Below are 21,603 nucleotides of genomic sequence, written 5' to 3'. Positions count from 1 at the left end.
ATCTGTATTTTGACCGAGTTCAACTTTGAAAACTTCCTCAGGCAAGCACACTCTGATCGGCCATAACATTACGAACACCTGCCTTGCACCGTGTCGGACCCACTCTGGCCGACGCAGTGCTGTGCCGTGTGTGTTCTGACTGTGGAAGTTACAGCGGCTGTCAGTTGGACCGGACCACCCAGGCCAGCCTTCCCTGGAGCACGCGTGGATAAGCCTTGGCTGCTGCTTCATCACTTCCCCTCTCTTGGATCACTTTGGATTGATATTGGCCACCGCACAATAAAAAAGCTGCAGTTTTGGAGACGCTCCGTCCCGGTTGGATAGCCACCGCCGTTTGGCTCTTGTCAAACTCATTCAAATCATTAAACGTCCATTTGTCCTCTGCTTCGCGCACTAAGTTTGAGGACAAACTGTTCACTCGCTGCCCAACACAACGCAGTCACTGAAGGGCGTCCTGATGAAGAGATGATTTGTTTCATTCACTCCCGTTCGTTGTGCTGAAGGGTGACGGCGCCCAAGGTAACAGCTTCTGGCTTGTTTAAAATGTGCCGTTTTGCTTTTCCTGCCCACAGCGTGTCTCCCCGAGCTCATGATAGAATTGTTAATCACATGTTTGCTAATTGTGCACATGATAAACTGGCCGGTACCACAGAAACCTGCAGCGAGGTTGCTGTTTACCTCCACCGAGCTGTTTTTTTGACCCCCGGTGACCTCCTGTCTGCGCTAAACGAGGCCCAACTTGCTCGCAGTCATGAAGGCGTCTGAGGAAAAACGGTGTCATTTACGGGGGCCGGGAGACGGTTCAGGGAGGCCGCCATGGCCCCCCGGGCCGAGGTCAAGCTGTGCTGACATTTTGTCTCGAGACGTGGGGGTCAAAGGGCGTCTGTGTGTGGGTGGTGCATCATTACTGATATTTACCAGCATGTTTTGTATCATTCATGTTCTTTTATCCCTGCAGACATTTGTTTTTGCGGAGGGAAACACAGATATTGAATCCTGGCTACTGGAGATATGAGGCTTTGATTTGCATGTGAATAATTTGTGGGAAATCTCCCGAACTGCATCTCAAATTTTCTTGAAGCGTGTAGTATCATGCCGATTTAGGTAATTTTTATAATTCCGTTAATCCAGCTATCCTACTTTTATGATAAATCTGAAAACCTATGTGCTTTTTCTCTGTTTATGATGTGTTTGAAAAGGGGAAAACTGGACCAGCCTTCATCGGAGATGCTGCTGTCAGTTTTTTGAGGAACATTTCCTCAGCTGGCTCCCCACAACTTCTATTTGCAAACTTTCTAATAATATCACTTCTGTGTTTTAATCTTTCATCTCTATTTTAAATCATCTACCATATTCCATTTTTTGTTTTTTCTTTCAATAGCCAAATTTAAACATATTTGCTGTAACGCTCCAGTATATTAGGTGTCTTCCTTCATCAAGCCATTCAGCATGGTGTCATATTATAATGTATTTGTGGGGGCTGAGCGTTCTACTGTCACTGATAATGTTTCATCAGATCGTCATAAACAAGATCTAATTTATGCAAAGCTCTCATTTGAATACTCCTGTTTGCACATGATGTCAGTCATGTTGTTATTATCATCATTCAATCACTCACAAAAGCACAAACACTTAAGTGGCAATCCATTTGCATTAGCATGCACTTTATGCAAATTAGAAGATAATCGTCACGGATGTATAAAGAGTGAACAAAAAACTCAATTTTGAACTGTATATATCTGAATAAATACACATTTTATGAAAAAGAATAACAAATCTTCAAGAATTAGTTTAGGTTTCCTTTGTATGGCTCTAAAGTCATTCAGATACATTCTGGTATTGAGACAAATGTTGAGAGTTGATGCATTAATTAGCCGATTTAATGACTTAATCTACATCACTGGACATTCAATACATCAATAAGTATGCAGTGGAGCATTCGGAAGCCTGAGCGCCGCTTTTTCTTCATGTCTGCCGCTTCACAGTCGGCAGAAGTAAAGGCTGTTGCTGGGTTTGTATGGATGAATGCAGTGGGAGGTATATGATGAGAGACGGAGGCAGACAGTTCCACACGGAGCGAGGAAGATGGGCTGCAGCGAGGTGAATAATAACAGCGGGGCGAGAGCGCCGCAAAGTCCCACAAGACCCGGGCATTATCGTAGAGGACTCGGCGGGGAGCCGCCGCCTCCCCCAGGAGGGCGTGGAGACCTGTGCTCACCATTTTGCATGACTGCGTGAGAATGTGTGTGTGTGTGTGCGGACATATGGAAAGATGGAAAAGAGCTGCAGGGAGACAAATACTGTCTCCGTCCCGGCTCAAAGGTTGGCGACGAAGACGATGTGGGTGAGAGTGATGATGGGGTGATGGGTTAGGATGTAATTCTATAATAATTTATCACCTTGTCAGCATCTGATTAATTATTCACCAGGCTGTTAATTTACGCGTTGAAACGTTCAGAGGGGATGTTTATGATCCGAGTGCCTTCTCTCCTTTGTGTCAGTGTGCGGGCTCGTCCATGTTTGAGCAGAAGTTAGTTGCTGATTAATTACACTGTTTTAGAGGATAAGTGTTTTTGAAGAAATAAAATGCAAATCGTACCTGATGAGATTTGAACCATTACCCAGCAGTCCATATTAATGCCGCTCTCCTCGGACCATTTAATCATGCTTTATTGGTCTGAGATGAGATTTACTCAACCACTGAGGAGGTTACCCCCAGTTTGTAAACACATTAAGAGAATCCAGCAAAGGTGTAGCAGTCAAGTGAATTATAGAAAACCATGATGCATTGCAGCTTATTATTACTTATTAGTATGTATGATAGGGGTGATAAAACTATTAGTTCAGGAGCCACACACAGCTCAATTTCAGCTCGAGTGGGCCGGATTAGTGAAGTGATAACATAATCATCTTTGAATCACAGAAACTCCAGTTGTTTTCCTTATTTTTCTTTTTGCATAAAACTTAAACATATTAAAAATCATGTAAGGGCAATATCAGTACTTTTTTTACATAACGAAACATAAAAATGTTGACTGAAATTTTATTGAAATGATAATTAACAGTTTGTGTATTATTAGCTCGCAGTCTTTAATCCACATGATTAAAAAGTTAAAAAAATGTGGCCTGTTTGCTTCAGCTCCTTTAAAATATGAAAATAAAGTATTTCAGTATAACCATTTAACACAATAGGGCTAAGAAAACAACTCAGTGTTATAGTATCTGTATTGCTTTTGAATTCCCACCCAATAAGTCTCCTGAGTTATCACTGTTTGTATGTTTGCATGTGTGTGTAAACAGCTGACTGTGTCGTAGAACAGTGGTGCTCAATAATGCATCGGCAGTTTTTACACATCAGACATTTGAATTTCTGAAGGATCAATAAAGTGCATCATTGTCATTGAAGCCTTTACATAATTAGAACTGAAGGCAGTTTCAAAGGTCGAGAATGAAAAAGTCCAGACTCTCCCACACTCAGCGTGAACATAGAAAACAAACTGTGAGCTAGCTGGACTCTTGACAGTATTTAAGCACAATGTGCAGCAGCAGTAACTTCACATGGAATCTGCAGCAATGCAAAGTAGAGCAAAAAAAAAAAAAAACAAAAAAAAAAAAACCACAAGCAGCGACAATTTCCAGATGCAGCATTAAAGTGACTGGTGGGTGTTGTTCATCGAGGCGTGTTGTTCATGTGCGGCGTTCGTTGTTTGTGTGGTTGAGCAGCTCAGCAGCGTGGAGTGCAGCCTGCTCCCAGAGGGAGGTGGAGGGTGAACAGGGTGGGCGGGGTCATGGAGGATGCAGGTGACTTGTTGGATGGATTCTGGAAATACAGTAACGGCGGGTTTACTCTAACATACAGTTTCTTCTTATGGTTCCAGATTCCTGCTAGCATATTTTCATGAATGAATTAAAAATTGACTATGAAAAACAAATATGGTACTTTAATTTTCATGTAAATGTTTGAAGTATATAAAACTGTCTGCTGATGCATTACAGTTAAAATACCTTGCCAGTCTACAGATCGGATCCTTTCTTAAACTTCTTATGCAGGTGACAGAAGTCCTTGAAAGCAGCACAACATTTACTCCCATACATTTGATTTTGCTCACTTTTTGGTGTTAGGTTGGTATTGATCCTGAACATTGAGCTGTGTGTCCAAATCCTGGAAGGTTTCTTACTTTTTTTGTTTTTTTATTTATTTGGTGTAAAGTGAAGAGCTTCCTCCTGATCAGAGAGGGCTCTTTAGCATGCTCCAGAGGCTGGCGATCATTAACGCTAATGTCGCAGACTGCTCTCACAGCTTGGACGCTGCTCAAGACTCTAATTACTCTACAATAAGAACTGAAAGAGAGAGAGAGAAAAAAAACAAAAAAGAAAATGGATCTGCGGCTTTTCTGTCCAGACAGTGGCTGAGAGGATGGGAGCAGCTTTTGGGGGACTGCTTTCAGCTCGGGCCGTGCAGTCTGTTAAACAGACAGAGATTAGAGAAGCAGGATCAAATTTGCCCTTTTCATGAATCCTCAATGTTAATTAGCTGTGTTAAGTTAAAATGATCACAGCCAAAAACTATGAATCACCAGCAGGAGAGGCATCATGTACTCCGTTTGTATCCTCTGGCTCATCGGGTCACTTGTTGCCGTCACGCCGGTCTAATTTGGCTTAGAAACACGGGAGTCGGTCGGAACCTGGACGGCGGTGACGGCGGGAGTCGTCTGCCCGGTGACAGCGATGCCTCTTTATTAGCCGTGAATCATCACATCAGCGTCTGAGCGGGACACACCGCCGGGCAGCCATCGAGTCGGCTCATTGGCACGTGGCGGTGCATCAGTGGCGGCCGTGCCAATCAGGCGCCCGTCCCGAGCAAATCTGGGCAAAAGTACGACGACAGTCTTTGCCATGACCGTGCGGAGTACCCATCAGCAACAGGCTGTCGGCGGCGTCGCGCGGCGCTGCCGAAGCAGAACGCCGACAAGGTTTGGCCGCAATGTGCCCAGTGAGTCATTACACTCATTAATTAATTTTCCTTTCTGCCGAGGCTCCTCCTGCACAACAATTACACTATGTATAGCAATTAAAATGCTAATTTTTCATCCGGTATTAAGCACATTTTCAATACTTGAAGCAGTGTAAAAAGCAGGATCCCGTTGCCTATTTATTGATGTCAGAGGTTTTTGAATTGTGGGATGATGAGTCTGGAGACGCTCACGCTTTTACTCACGCTAAGTAGTCATCTCTGGATGAATTCCAGACTTTCTGATGTTTTTCAGTTTGTGAGACATCATCCTTAGTGGTAGTTTGGATCCATAAGCTATAAAAAGGCATAACTCTTCTTGTCCTTGGTAGATGTTGTTAATTTGAAATGTTTGCTTAGTCTTTAAATGTAACATGAAACTGCGGTAACTGTTAAAGTTATGGATGTTGTATGATGTTAAAGCGTTTTTGTTGAAGCATTTCAGTAAATCTGCAATGAGCAGACAGTAGTTTAGAGATAAGAAGGTCGTTGGTTGTGGTCTGGACAGCTTACTTGTTCTTCTGCCCTTGATGATTTTCCGTGGCTGCTCTGATTTACTCTCTGGGCCAAATGTTCATATCTCGATGTTTCAATAGTTGAGTGGTTTCAAGCTTTATTCACTTCTATACACAGCTCATAAAGTGTTTTCCAGCTTTGACCTGACAGTCACAGTCCTTCTAATCTAACCTTGAGGTCACATTGAATTCAGTTATAAAAATGTTTTTTTCTTTGAAATCAATAGTTACATAATCAAGAGTTTTACCCTCTACTTTGTCTTCATTTTGTTAGTACTTCTTCTCAAAAAGCGTGCACACACACACCCACACACACAGTCTTTGTTGCAGGTTTTAACCTGTTTCTTTGCACGGGGAAAAGGTGACTGAGTAAAATATTTATGCACATGATGAATGCATTGCTTGAACTTCAGGGCTGCAGTGCAACATTTGCTGTGACTGTTTAGTAACGACTCCTCAGAAACTCTGTTCCTTCACCTTCCGCCGTGGCAGGTTCAGGAAAGAGCTACAGAGGAACTGCGAGCGAGGTTTCATCTCAGTGGCGAGAGCTCCTGTGTTTCCACCGACCTGCTTGCACTGCCTCCTAATTAGGTCCTCGGTTTGAGCGCCAAGCACACTGAAGTTAGACCGAAAAGGGAAGGGGGCATGTAGTAAAAACAGGTGTTACTCACTCTACCAGGCTTCTTTGTCAGGCTTACGAGAGAGCAGCTACGCTTGCTGCGCCATGTGTTAACATGCCTCCAGGAGGAGCGGCGCACTTACGCTGAACCGCAGCTTTTTGTGCTTTTAGTGTGAAATTACTTCTTGTGGGACTGGACGTGAAACTCCTTTATTTTTCATCAGTGGTTCATCATCATGATGATTAAATGTAAAACTCATTGAAGAAGCTTGAAAGTGTAGGGAAACTTGCGTCTGAAGTTAATCAGAAAAAATCTTTTTTTTTTTTGTAATTAAATAGAGTCCCAGTGTTGTACTAACCGCATTGTGCTAATATAGTAGCCACTGTTACATTATAGAACTACGATAACAAGTTATTTAGCACACACACCAGGTCATTAATTTTATCTTCTGTTTTGCATTTATGATTCTTAAACATCAAATATGTGTATTATATATGGGGAAAAAGCTGAATTCCAGATGTATAATCGGTGTATTTGCTGTTATGAATATATTCTAGTATGTATATCACATAGCTTATTATTCCTAAATACGGCTAATGAGTTATAGTGATTGTGAGTATGAAAAATACATTGATATGTTCATTGTTTGGACATATTTCTTAACAAATGATGTCTATTAAGATTCAATGTGTAGTTTTTAATAGCTAATTTTTTGGTTGGTTGGTTGTTTATTACGCTTATACATGTAATTTGTGTTTGATTATTGGGTCAAATGGTAAATTCAGTAGCTAATCAGATTCTGTAACTAACAGAGATCATGAACCTTATAATTCATTAATTACAATTTTATCATATCACAGTATTTCAGCCTGTACTTGATTACCATTTGTGCCACTACTTGTTTCTCATTTTTCTATCCTGTAATCATTGTTTTTGTAATCATTATTTGTGTTTTGTGGAGTCGCTACTGTCAGACATAAAGGGAGAACACCATAAAATATCTTCAATCAGCAGCAGTGTGGACGAAGCAGGATGATTTATGTTGACATTTCCCATAATTGACTTTGATTCTGCTTTGCCTAGGTCATTTTTTTTCCTCATAATGATTTTTTTTTTTTTTTTGCCAGATGAATAATATCCCGCCAGCATGAACATATTGACGAACCCATTTAATCACTGACTTAATTCAATTTCACTTTTTTTCCCCACTTCCAGTCAGAACTTTATATGAATTGTGAAAAAAAAAGGAAATTATTACAATAACACATTTATCCACGACAGCCAGATATGTTTATCCAATTAGAAGCTCAAGTACGGAGCTCTGATAGCTGAGAAAAAGTTTTATTGTTTTTTGGCTTTGAACAGAAAATAAATTGGGGTGATGAATAAATAGAAGACTTTTTTTCTCTGGATTTAGACAAATTAAATGGTCCGGCTTGAAAAAACTAATTAAATGATAGCTTAACACTTTTTTTTTTTGCATCTTGTGCTCAGGAGAAGGTAAATAGTTTTAGCTTTTTGTCACCAATTTGCCCAAAAATCAGACAAAATGTCCATCTATCTACAATAAATGCAAAATTAACATTTCTTCATATAAAAGCTGCCTTTCAGACTACTGACATAGTTTTTAATCTTTCCTCTTGATAGGCTGCTTACAGTGAGTCGCTTTACGTTAGAGTGAATTTCATTGTTGGGCGTTCGTTCTCAGAGCCTCAGGCTTTATTTTTAGTTGATTTAATCTAGAAACAAATTTGAGTGTTTGCCCTATTTTAACCGAAACACCGTGGAAGTTATTTCTGGTGCAGAAAAAAAAAACAAAAAAAAAAACAACAACTTCTGAATACAAAAATCAACACACGAACACAAAAAGAGAAGTGCCTATGGGGTATTTTTATATATGTGTGTTGAAGTGCTTGTCAGGTTTAAAAGCTCACTCGGTGATTTATCGAGTCTCTGCTGGGAATTTGAAGTCTGATTGGCAAAACCTTTGTCAGCGATCCTTGTACTTCTTCGCTGTCGCTTCTGCCTGTCACGCTGAGAGCTGCCATCGCCGGTGATAAATAGACACTCCATCCCTAATCACTGCCATCGGAGCGCCATTACTGAACGGGCCACTCATTTCCAGCTTGGCACGGCGTCTGGGCTCGGCCGCGCTGCCAGAGGCGCCGGCGCTGCGTTTCAGGAGATGTGCTGACTTCAAAGATAAATCCGGCCTTCCGGGGGTGTGGCGGCGGCCCCGCTCGTTCACCTGCAGCAGGTAGTAACAGCTCCAAAAGGCAATTCAACAATTCATATTTAGGACAAAGAGTCGTCTTAACCTGCCTGACAAGGAATTACACTTTCCCCTCTCATGTCTGCTGGAGGCGGCAGCTGCTTCGCTCAGCTCAGCTGACTTTGTTCAAAGATAACAAAATCTGCCCAGCAACACCTCCAAAGCTCCGTAATTACAGTTTGTTTCATCCAAACTTCAAGTGTAAATACAGAGATCTTCATGCTAAGCTCAGCTGTCGCTGACTGTCACATATTTACTGTAAAACATAAGATCAAGCTCCTCATCAGACTGTTTGCACAGATCCCAGTCATTGTGTTTTCCAAAGTGTGAAATTGCTCCTTTAAGTCTTTATTAGGCAGGAAAACATGAGCCTGACCTCCCAAAGGTTTATGTGTTGTTTGTATAAAATCATGTAGAAGCTTTATTTTGGAAGGTCGTCTACTTTCATCAATGAAGAATATTGGGATAAAGGTGTTCCAGATAACACAAAATACTGCATGGGATTGAAAACAGTGGATTCAATCAGCATTTTATGAAAAAAAAAAAAAAAAAAAGATTGCATGTGTTTGTGAGGCATTGGATAATGTAGAGGTATTGTGAGAAACGACATTACCTGACCTGGCAACCCTCGACTTTTATTTTCCACCTTGCCAAAATCTTTTTTTTCTGAATCTCTTCTGTTGCTTTTCTGTTCTGCTTTGACATTTTGACAAAAAAACATTTCCAGCAATGCCAACGCAAAGTATGACAACGAGTGGGCGGACAAAATGTGTTTCGTGAAAATCTGATAGTGCGAGGAAATCCTTGTAGTAATAATTTCCTGGCAGGATCAAATATGCAGATTAATTGACAAACACACTCAACGGCGATTGATTGATTCGTTTCAAGTATCATCACATGAAATGGGATTAGGTGTTTAAATATTTTAAAGAGGAGATCTATATGGAGATGAATGGAAGCGCTGAGCAGATGCCAGTGACACCCCGTCTCCATACGATTCCTCAGAGACGAGCAAATCGCCCTCTCCGGCACCCAATTACACTTTCCCTATCATCCACACTTGAGGTAGCAATTTCCCCCTCAACGGATCTTCAAGTCGACGACGACCATTTCTGTCTCAACCTTCTGCTGGAGTGAGAGGCGGTAATTATGGCGGCGCATCGAGACACGTGCAGTCGTAGAATTTAAGCGATTTTTCTTTCAGGGAAGCTAATGAACTGCAAACACGTTTATTATTGTAACCTTTAAAATACAGGGGGTTTTTTTTCTTATTATTTTTGAGAACTTGTGTGTTTTATGGTTTGAATTGCAGGCTTTCTTAGATGCACACTGCTCAAGTACTCTTGTGAAATAATATGTGGCAATTACCAGCTAAACTGTGCATATTAGACGTTTTTTGAGCATATGTCATTGGTTCTGAATTTGATCTATAATGGACTGTTTCTTTTTTTTTTTTCTTTTCAACCTGCCCAGGTCTACTGTGCAGGTTAAAAAAAAACAAAGCAAACGTGGATAATTAGGATATCATGGATTGTTACTTGTTAAATATATGATTCAGGAACCCTGTACATTTACAGACATGTTTATGTGGAAAGTAGCATTTTAAATCCTGTCCCTCCTGCTCCGATAGAAGCATATTCGTGCATTTTGATTAGTTTATCTTACATTAAATGTTCCTTTCTTAATTACACTGTGTTTAAATTCCAGATGTTACAGCTGCAAAGTCAGATTCTATGCAAAGAGTAGAGAGATAAACAAAAAGTAAATTTAAGAACAAGTATGCAGCATAAGGAAATAAGTGCACAATAGAGGATAACTTATATAACATAAAAACAAAATGTTTTCTTAATGCAAAATGTGGATATCTTGTAAAATGGTATGCAATATTAGAAAGTATGAGCACTTGAAAACCTAAAATGAAAAAAAAAAAATAACAGCGTCAGACGAATTCTATAAAAGAAAAAAAGAAAAAAGTGAAGAGGCACTCGAATAAAAGTCAACTCAAACCACTGAACTCCAATCATCGATCCCGCCCTGCAGTTGTAGCGGACTCCCAGATGAAAGAGGAAACTAAACACAGGGGACGCGATTACATGGAGTTGACTTTTTGAGCTTGACTTTTTGAGGCCGGCCGGCTTTAGTTGTTGATTTCTGTGGAGAAGGAAGCTCCGTCAGCAGAGAGGAGAGAGAGGCCGGTGGAGAGACTTCCTCCGCGGCAAACGTCCTTTTCCCACACTGATTAATGTGTCCATCAAATACACAGCCAATCTCCGGAAACCTTTAAGGACAAAGAGTCGGAGTCCCAGATGAACTTTTTGTTTGGACAGTATCTCAAACCAACGAAAACAAAGTGTCAAAGTGTGTTATGTAATAATGAAGTTTAGATACTTAAACTCTTACATTGCATCTAGATCTCTGACAAACAACTGTCAAAAGTAACTCTTACTGAAGTTCTTTGACCTCAGATTTCCTTTATTTAGTTTGTAAGTAGTGTTGAGTACCTGACACCTCTTTATTTTAACTTTGAATCCAGTAGAAATCCAGAGCTGTTTCCCCCTGCCGGTCTGTGTTTTCCCCTTCTCCCCATTTTTTTTTTTCAACCCAAGTTCCGATGCAGTTGGACATCCTCTCACAGTGATTACAGTATTGATATCTACCTGTCTTGAACTCCTTTCTAATCTCTTCAGATTGTCGATGAAAACGCGCCACTCTTTTGTTTTTTTTTTTTGCTGTTCGTTATGTGTTTGTGGCCATGAAGAGAGAAAATAAGACATTTATAATGTGAGCATTAGCATGCACACTGTTTTCATTCCATGCATACATACATCGGCTTCTTTTGAAGTTTATATAACCATATCTACTTATTGTCAACAAGTCCTGTGAAAGGACTAATGAATAATGGATTCAGCTGCAATCGCTGTGACACGAGCCGCGTTTCCCTATAGGAAATGTGTTGTTTGTGTTTCTCCCCGCAGACGTGCTCAGAGGTGTAATTATTTATTAGCGTCTTGTGTTTCTGAAGAGTTTTGATGCTTTCAGTTCTTCCTGTATATCTTTGTGATTTCGTCATGTGTGTGTTTTCTGCCATACATCTGTCACATCTGTTTAGCGAACGTCTTCACACCTGGAAGTGATAAACATCGTTCTGAAAAGCATTCGTCTCCAAGACCGTACGGGTCTGCGTGTGAAATATTGACACACGCATCTGGATTCTGGTTTCGCCACAGAGATTTCCAAAGGCAATTAAATTCCCAGAGATTTCAGGTGATAAATATATGAACAGCCCGAGTTACAGTTGGAAAAATCGTAATTCATGATATCCGAGGTGTGTACTTTGACAATAAATACCAGTGGGCTGATTTACTCTGAACCGTGGCCTTGGGTGAATGTGTCATTTGACGATTTGATCTTTCTCTCCCGCTCCGACAGAACGGCGAGGCGTCGCTCTTTGAGGTGAACATCCGTTACGTCGGGGGGCTGCTGTCGGCGTACTACCTGACAGGAGAGGAGGTGAGATTAATCGACGTCTGTTATCCCTCCACTCTGCTGAGATCTGCGGCTTCCTCTATCTGCGAGCCGCTCCGCAGTGTGAATGATGAGCGGGCTCCATGTGGGCATGACACCGCTGTGTGTGTGTGTGTGTGTGTGTGTGTGTGTGTGTGTGTGTGTGTGTGTGTGTGTGTGTGTGTGTGTGTGTGTGTGTGTGTGTGTGTGTGTGTGCGTGCGTGCGTGCGGGTGGGTGGGCGTGCGTGCGTGTGTGTGTGTGTGAGCCTAAATGATGTCATATGTGCAGAGATATATGTAAGGTTCCTTATTTTGGGATTTTCACTGATGTTGAGTAAATTTACTGAGATGTGCAGAAGGTGTGAATCAATTTGAGCACACTTCCACACCGGATCGTCTTTAATTTTGTCAACATTGGCTAAATTTTAGAGCGATTGACGGGCCTTTTGTGTGTATTGAACTTTTGTTTGAATTGCTTAATATTAAAATTCACTAAAAGCTTAAATAAATATCCCTGTGGAAGTTTAATCCCATTTTCCTGTCTGATCATGAGCCTGATAATGGTGAAGTTTAACATGTGCTGCGTTCCATCAGTTTTCTCTGTCTTCACTGGACTGAATGATCTGGTTTACAGCAGCTTTTCACCATGTGTGGAGCCTGTAGTGTCTGCTAAAGCAGGGAAGATGCACCTTCTGGTAACTGTCAGCACGTCTTATTTACAAGCTGTGCGTTTTCCAAGCTTCCTCCTCCGGTAGCTGGTTCAGTCCAGTGCCGATCGATTAGAGACGGACAGTGTTTTTGCAATTCATATGCAGCCACCGAGGCCGCCATTAAGCTAACGGATAGTGGTCAGTGCATTTGTACTTTTGTGCATAATGCTGTGCTTTTATTTAACTGCGTCTGGCAGCGATGTGTGGGGGTGGAGGATTTATAGCTGTTGGAAATGTAATGTTACATGAGTTGTGCTGAACAATGAAACAGCTCTTTAGGTTTGCTGTTGCATAACAAGAAAAGTGATGTTACTCAGAACATTTATGCAGTAGGTGCATGAAAGTCTGAGCTATTGTTTGACAGAACAAACAACTTATAGCCACATTTCCCAACCTCGGTGTCGGAGTGGTGAGTCACAAATCTGTGAATATTAAAATTGCACATGTTAAAAAAAAACAAATATTCAGACACTTTTGGATGTGGGGCAGGAATTCTCCGACTGTGCATGCTCATCGTTGTTTGGTATTACTGGAAAGTTTTTGCAAATCAGAGACTAGATTGAGCCACACTGAAGAGGAAGCGTCATGTGCAAAACCAAATAAAAGATGTGGATCAGAGGTGGAATAAACTCCCTCATCGTGTGTTTTTAACTGCATGCTTTTAACTGCATGTTTTAAATGTGTGACATGCTGCTGAACCATGTCTGTAACTGGAAAGCCATGCTTTTTTCTGGGGTTTTAAATGCTCTGTACTGTGTGGCAATGAGAAACACAAATGACACAGCGTGGAAGCTGCTTGGCAGAGGAATATTGTTAATGTTTTAAACCTGAAATGTGAGTAGAAATTAGAATCAGTCTTTTCTTCTTCTTCCTTTTTCCTTTTTTTGGAACCAGTTAAAATATTTCCACACTTACCTGAATGAAAAAAACCAATGAATCAGGTTCTAATCATTTTTTTTTTAAAGCATAAGCAGCTTTTTTTTGTTTTTTTACAGGGTTCTGAAATTAATTAATCCTTTTAATGCTAGTGAAGGAAGATAGACTAATTAGGCTAAATTCGGAAGGTAAAGTCAAAGGTTTTTTTTTTTTTTTTTCCTCCTCTGCTGGAAAATCACCTACGGTTGCGTCCTTGAAGAGCACATCACGGCGGCAGTGAAGCTGCTCTGCAGCTCGGCGCGAAGGCCTGTGGTTACAGCGGACCGCACTCCTGCAAGTGTGAGGCTGTGAAACTTTATGACTGCGAACCTCGGCCTTGCCAAAGAAAGATGTATGAGGCCTCTGTAAACCTTGGCCGGGTAAATAAAGGTTTTTAAACCTGCCCGCGACAAGCGGCACGGCACAAATGGTCCAGTTCATTATCAGTTCATTGTGAAGTCACTGGAGGTCAGTGTGTCACTATAATGAGCGTCTGCCAGTAGCAGCCTCCTGGAGCGTTCACACACACACACACACACACACACTTTAGGAGAGGCTGAGCTCTGCAGCAGCAGAATTAATGGAAAGAGGATCCAGTGACATATGAACACTCAGTCGCTTTAATGGACATTGATTTGCAGGCCGGGCGAGTTGAGAGGAGAGCAGCATAAAAATTGTTCACCACCGCTGGATGAGTGAAATATGAATACATTACTGGAAGAGAATATATTGTTGGATCCATTACTCCACATTTGCTTGCCATTAATGCCACGCGGAAAGTCTTCTTCAACTTTATTCACTGGTCCATGGAAATATCTATATATGGCATCAATTATAAGATTTTGTAACAACAGGACGAGTGAAAGACACTGTTCTGCTACTTTTTTTACATTGTTTAATCTCATCTGTGCTCTGCTAGCAGGGTTTTTAAAGAGTGGGAGAGTGAACTCTCCCCAATTAATTTACACCTTCCCCCAGCAACTCTGGTATTAATGCACATTTATTATGTTTTTAATACTGTTCTGATTTACTAGCATCCTGTATAACACTTGCTTGTGCAAATAGATTGAATTATATATCCATATTGGATAGATACAGCAAATAAATTCAAAAATCTTCAAAAAAGATTGCAAGGCCTGGGAAGGAGCACAACAACGTGTAACAGACTGTCTGCAAATAAAAGTTGTGGGGAGCCAGTTGATAAAAAGACAACAACGATTGTGTTGGAGATTGATACGATTTTCACTTCCTTTTCAAATAGTTAATAACAGACATAATCATAAACAACTCAAGCACTGGATCGCATTACATGTAAATTAATGTATTTGCATGAACTCCTCCCTGTATTTTCTGTGATCTGGTAAACAAGCCCATAATCCATATTCATGATGTGTGCTGATGACTGTTGTCTTGTGCGTCTGTCAGATGATCTTCAGTGTGCAGCAGTAATAGATCAGGATCCATAAATATGGGCAATAACGTCACGTTTGTGCCAGGTTTTTTTTTTTTTTTTTTTTTTTTTTTTGCAAACCTTTAGTGGATCAGGCCCATTATAGTTAATGGCTGTTGGGATCAGTAAGCAATGTAATGTAAATGAAGCTTAAAATGCATTATTTCATGGTAGATTAATGATTGTAGTTTAAGTTTTTAAGTATATATTCGAGCATTTTCTCATTTCATTCATCTCCATGACACAATACATTTCCAACAATATCTTTTCTTAAAATTGTTCTAAAGATCTTTTTTTTTTTTTAATCTTAATTTTCATGATAATGCTTGCTAGAGGCCACTCAGCGCTCTCTCCTCACACCGAGAAACATCTAGTTGGAATCCTCACTGTGCTGTATGGAGTTTGCATGTTTTCCCTGCGTGTGTTCCTGGGTTGTTTCGGGTTATTCTATTTTCCTATCGCACTCCAAAAGCGTGCGTTTGAGCTTAACCCGTCACTCTGCAATTCCCCGTGGGTGTGACTTTGTGTCTGCCTCTCTGGGTCCTGCACCAGGCCGTCACGCACTTTGTGAACCGTCCCTCCGTTCGGGTCCACCGCAGCCTCTTCCCCTCGTCCTCTGCTTTGTGTGGTGTCCTTTCCGCCTGTTTACAGTGCGCCATCTTTCTCCTGAGATGGAGCGCGCCGTCTCAGTTTTCTGACAGACGTATCAATACCCTTTACCCCGCCGCAGATATCCATCACACGGCTTGCTCTCGCGCTTTTTCTGTGAAGGGTCCCGGAGAGTAAGATTTATAGCCGCCGCCCGCGCCCTTCCTCCCCACAATTCCCCCATTAAGGACTTTTCCTCCGAGCCGGCTGTTCTGTTCGAATGATAAAACCAACAGATTGCCGGTCTGCCGCTGCTGCGGAGTCCCAAAATCATGTGAGATACGGCGCGGGAGACTATTACGAGATGGCGGATCCAGTTTGACCAGAGGACATTGGGCAGCTGGCGCCGCTGTAAATGATTGCCGGGAAAGCGGGGACGACGATTATGGCTCCTTGCGGGACACAGTTTGCCGGAGAAACGCTCGGAGCAGAACTGGAGCTTACCTGGCCATTAATAACCTCCTGTTGTTTTGACCCGGTGCCATGTGCTGTTTATGTGTGTGTTTTCTCGGCGCCCCAGAAGGCTCGTGGTTAGTCTTTATGGAGCCCCCCCCCGCATTAAACGCCGCGTCCGAGCAGGTCTGACGGCCGCTGCCACGGCCCTCCATCACTCACCATCAAGTGAAATGGCTCTGACAGAAGTGGCAATTACTGCCGGTGTCCAGCGAGTGTATTCTGTTAGGGCGCGGCTGTCTGTGTGTCCCTTTGTCAAGAAGTTCGGTGGCGAGGATCCATCCATCTCCGATGCGGCTTTACTCAACTCGGGGTCATGAAAGGCGGGAGCTGATCCCGGCCGTCTGTGAGCCGAGTGCAAAGAACTACCTGGAGAGGTGTCCAGTCCATCGCTGGGCAAACTCTCAAAGACACACTCATAAATACAGTCATAAATCAGCCTGGAATACATTATTTTTATTGGACTGTGGGATGATATAGGAATACCCTGGAGAAGCCAGTTTGGGTATATAAAGTGTCCAAACAGCTAATCCAGGATCCTCTTCACTACGAGGCAATAATGCTCACCACGACGCCTCTGCAGCCACTAACAAGTAGGATTTCATACGTTTATTTAGTTGTTGTTAAAACACTAGCCTGATTTTTCTTTAACCATTGCTCAAAATTAAAACGTGAAACAATATATCCAATCTTTCTAAATGAATGTTGCATTTTTCTTTTTGCACGCATATTAACGGCCAATTCTTCCTAAAATACTTATAGGTGCGAATGCCAGTGCGAGGGATGGAGTTCCTGTGTTTGTTTGTTTGTTTGTTTGTTTGTTTTTTGTTCCCGGAGCTCCCGTTTCGACACTGTTTGCATCGATGCAGTCTTGTCAGTGAGATTTTACCAAATCACATCAGCTCTGATCCACTGATTGCACAACTCCAATCCCAATTTTCTCCCACCAAAAAAAAGAAAACAAATCAGTGTTTCAACCATTGGCTTCACTGGTCTCCCCATGGTTCACTCTGATTGCAATCAGAATTTTTGCTTGTTTTCTTTTACATCTTTCACAGGAACAAAGCAGCATCCAGTGATTCAAAGCAATGCACATTTTTTGCAAACTAAAAAAAAAAAAAAAAAAAAAAAAAAAGACTAATGGCTAATAAAATCTAGCATCATCACAAAATACTGTCATACAAGAGGGACGTTCACCTTGTGTTTCGTGTCCTCTCTCACTTTCCTGATACAGTTCTGCTTGTCTCCTGCACGCATGTTCATTAGCATGCGTGTCTTTCCAGGCGCCTCTGCACAGACCGTGTACCTCCGAGGAAGAACGTGTGCGTTCGCACGTCAGCTCGACCTCAATTTCTCCTCCGCCCGCGTGTGCGCCGCACGCCGGCACGCAGCTGCCTCTGCGTGGCATGTTTCATTTGTTAGTGTCTGCTCGTATGCACGAAAACGTGTGCAGCGACGAGACCCCGTCGCCTCGGTGAGACCGGAGAACGGTGAAAGGTGTACGGCGGAGAGGAAGGAACCGGGGAGGAAAAAGGGAATTAATTCATGCAGCCTTGTGTGAAAATTGCCCGTGGGCTGAGCCGAAACAGCAGGGAGAGAGGGAGGCTGCAGCCGGCGGAGGAGAAGGACGTGCGTGCGAGGAGAATAGAGGAGGGAAGGAACAGGAGTGATCAGGAGAGGCGAGGAAGTGTGTTCATATGCTGGTCAGCTCCCGTGATGGAGCGGCAGAAGGTGATCCGTGGAGGCTGAGCGGAGGGGAGAGTCACTCCCAGGGTGTAATGTAATAATACACCAGCAGGAAAGGACAGACAGGAAAAGAAGCTGTCACGAGTGATGTTCGCAGGAAAGGACGAGAGCCTGGCAGCTTGGTGAGGTAGTGGTTAGCACGCCTGCCTCACGGCGTGGTTGTACCTGGTTCAGTTCCTTAACTGGTTCAGTTCCCCTGATAATCATGACAGGACATGGCTAATTCATGTGACGTTCACAAACCAGTGCAGACAACTTTTAATTTGTTGGATTTCCACCGCAAGCAGAAAGTCTCTTTGGCTTCAGTTGGTCATTAAACACACAACGAAGTAAACGAATCCATATTTTCAGACAGTCGCACCTCATCAATAAATGCAGTGAAAGATACCTTTTCCTTTCTTTTAAAGACAAATCAAAGCTTCCAGCAGTGATAAATCAGCTGGTTTTTACAACCCGGCTTTGTAATTGCCTTACAAGAGGGCGTCTTCAGAAAAATCCAGTTGGAAGGGGTGTGAATGTGTCTGTGAGATTTAGCTGTGAGGAGAGCTCCGTCGGCAGACGGTTGTGAGATATTTGGTCGGCAGACCTCTGTTGTTGGCCGAGTAAAGATCTGTTTCTTTTTTACTCATCAGACGATCAAGTATTGACTGAAACACCTGAACCACATCAGATCTACATTTTTGATCTTTCCGTTTCTTTTCAGGGCTTCACAGTGTTACGGTGGTCACCACTCTCTTCTCAAAGCAAACATGTTTCAGTCCAGACTGTGTTTGAAGTCCTTTCTGTATGGAGTTTGCATGTTCTCCCTGTGGGTCAACGGGCTTCCTCAGGGTTCTCCAGTTTCCTCCCCAATGCAGAAGGATGCATTCGAGGTGTGGATGTGGGTTTGTGTTTTTTTTTTTTTGCTGTCATTGAGTCAGCTGTAAACAGCTTTGGAAGATGAATGGATTTTACTTTTTAGAATCTTTTTTGCCGGCATCCATTATCTAACAAAACCATTCGGTCTTTAAAACATTTATCAACTGTCTTCTGTATTTATTGCAGTGGATCTGTACTTTACTGGCACAAGGCTCTGCCATTGCCCTTGGGCTGGGTTTTGTTGTAGTTTAAATGAGTGAAGGATGCACTGTCTGTTTTATAAAAAGTAGAGAATAGATGAAGTGAACAGAATGGGTACGAAAAGAATGGTGACTGAATGAAATTCATTTATATAAATGAAATGTAAAGTCCTTCACAAGCGATTGGCATAACCATTGAAACGGTCAATAATGCACACATTTTATAATTTTTCATTCATGCACACATAAAAAAGAAAAAAAAAGTACGATCAATGCAAGCCTGAAGCAGTAAGCCAATGGGTGAAATAGTAAACAACATAACAATCAATAATACTATAACACAACTATTAAAATTAAATCAATGATGGAGAGAATAAGAACTAATTTATGTGCATATTTAAAACATACACAATAAAATAGGCATATAGAATGATATAAAGCAGAATAATAAGTAGAATAGAGATGAAACTGCCTGGCAAGGGGAGGGATGCATCTTGATGGATGGATGAAATAGTGATGAATGATCAGGATGAATGGATGAAATGAAAGGTGGACCAGCGAGAGCTGGAGATGGAAGTGAATGGATGATAAATATGAGATGGTTGTTTACGGAGGATGAGCAAATTATGACAGATGAACTAAATGGTGTGTAAGGGAGGAGTGCTGCTGGAGGATCCAATCAAATCAGGGGTCAGAGTGGAGGGATGAGAGTGCGTGGATGAACCTGGGAACATTGGGGAGGGACGCTGGACGAAGATGAAAGGATAAAGAGAGCAGCTCTGGCCCAGGATGAACATATTAAAAGAGGGTTATTAGGGGCGGTATGCAGCCTGAATGGATTAAACAAAGGATGGCAGGAGAGGAAATTAGGAGGAGGATGAATGAAATGGAAGGAAATATAGGAAAGATAAATAGATACCAAATAGGGGGGAGGGTTGGGTCCAGGGAATAGAAATGAGCGATGCTGGATGGTTTGACTGTAGAGAGGTGGAGTCGTGGCTCCTGAACTTCTCTCAGTAAATAAACTTCATCGTGCTGGGTTTTACTTCTGCACAAGAATTTCCCTTCTGGGGAGAGTCAAGCATTTCATATTATATTGTGAATTTTGGTTCAATATAGAACATCCTGTTCTTCTGTTGCAATTCCATGTAAACATATATTTTTTTATATTACAGGCTACAACTCTAAATATTCTTTTTTTTTTTTTTTTTTTTTTTTTTTTTTTTAACAGAAACCTCTCTGACATGTTCTCACTTTCTGGAAAACTTTGTCAAAGAGTGGAAATGATTCAGACTTGTGGCTGTTTGGACAGTGACAATCCGTCAGCCAGGTACGGCTGTGAATATAGTTTTTACCAGATGTCATGGGGTTCCCAACTGCAGTTCTCCTGCTGTTTAGAGATGCAAAAATCCCTCAGTAGGTGATGACAGAACGGCTGTCAGTCCTGCCACGCGTGACAGACAGGTGTGTGCCCGCATGCACATGTTTTATTTATACGTATGAACAACTTGAAGCTCTCTTCCATCTCAGGAGTTGTGTATATGAGTTTGTCTATCGTGTGGCTGTAAGGTAAACAGGAAATGACAAATTCAATCTTCACCCGGTGGGTTTCGGATGTCCTGGAAACATTTGGAAAGCCAGAATTCGGTGCCAAGTGTATTTTAAGAGCAACTGTCAATGAAAACATGCAGAATATCGAGGCCTCTACAGGGTTTGAAGTTTAATGGCTGCCAGTGCTGTGCTCTTCTTCTCAATTCCACATGAGTTGTTTTGACTTCGAGAAGATTTTTGGGGGAGTTTGCATGTTCTCCCTGTGCAGGTTTTCTGCAGCATACTGGTCCTCCCTCAGTCAGTAACTTTCCTTCAGCTTCGGTCAATACGGGCATGTTAGGTTAGTTGGTGGCTCTAAACGTGATGAAGTGGGGGGAGGGGGAAACGATATAGTTTCAAATTAGGAGAAAGAAATTGATTAATTCCTGGAAGTAACCTCATGCTCCACATGTAATTGATCCTCTCCCCTGTGTGTCAGAGGATTTTGGTCTATAGACAATGCGAAGAGTCGGAGAAGATGACAGATAGATGGCCAAAAGGATTCAAGGAGAGATGCAGATAGGGGAACGAAAGCATGGCGGTCGGGAACAGAAAGACGGGAGTAAAGGGTTTGAGAGAGAGAGTTCATGTGTTTTTGTTTTTGCAGACAGGTGAGGATTAGAAGTCAGACATTGCAATCACAGTTACCAGCTGCATTATGAATCTCATTTTGCTCTCCGCAATCTTGTCAAGCCAACAAATAAAGGTCAGAGCACCCTTTCTAAAAATAAACAATCACCAGTCAATGCACAGCGTCCCGTATGAAGGCCTACGTTTTCCATGAATTGAATTGTTTCTCTTTAAGAGTAAATAAATAAATACTTTTCCTATCTTCTTACCTGCTTATTTTTCCATTCTGGGTCCGTCGCAGACTTTAATTCACCTCTCTGAGAGGTTTTAAAATGTGGGCGGAACTCCAGGGAGAACATGTAAAGGCTACAAATCTAACCTTTTCTTTTCTCCAGCACCAGAGCTGAAGAATAAGTCACTGTGACACTCCGTCTTTTTCCTCAGTAAAGTTCACAAACCGTCCTCTTCCATAAAAGGCTCTGTGCTTTTCTCCCTTTATTAATCCAATGAAATGCTAAAAATACCTCCTTCTTCTCCTTTT

The 21,603-nt window shown here is 42.0% G+C and overlaps 1 protein-coding gene across 2 annotated transcripts in view; it reads left to right on the top strand.

Moving 5' to 3' along the window:
- Window positions 1–21,603, top strand: part of LOC115397478 (mannosyl-oligosaccharide 1,2-alpha-mannosidase IA) — a 198,037-nt gene that overhangs the window by 120,494 nt on the left and 55,940 nt on the right. For both annotated transcript variants that reach the window (XM_030103828.1, XM_030103829.1), the window contains exon 4: window positions 11,848–11,928. In XM_030103828.1, coding sequence (XP_029959688.1) covers window positions 11,848–11,928 — 81 coding nt within the window. The remainder of the gene's footprint in view (window positions 1–11,847; window positions 11,929–21,603) is intronic.

This window comes from Salarias fasciatus, chromosome 11 (assembly GCF_902148845.1).
Source record: "Salarias fasciatus chromosome 11, fSalaFa1.1, whole genome shotgun sequence".
Lineage (NCBI taxonomy): Eukaryota > Metazoa > Chordata > Actinopteri > Blenniiformes > Blenniidae > Salarias > Salarias fasciatus.
The sequence above is the reverse complement of the archived record's forward strand: the minus strand, read 5'-3'. Positions and strand labels throughout refer to the sequence as shown.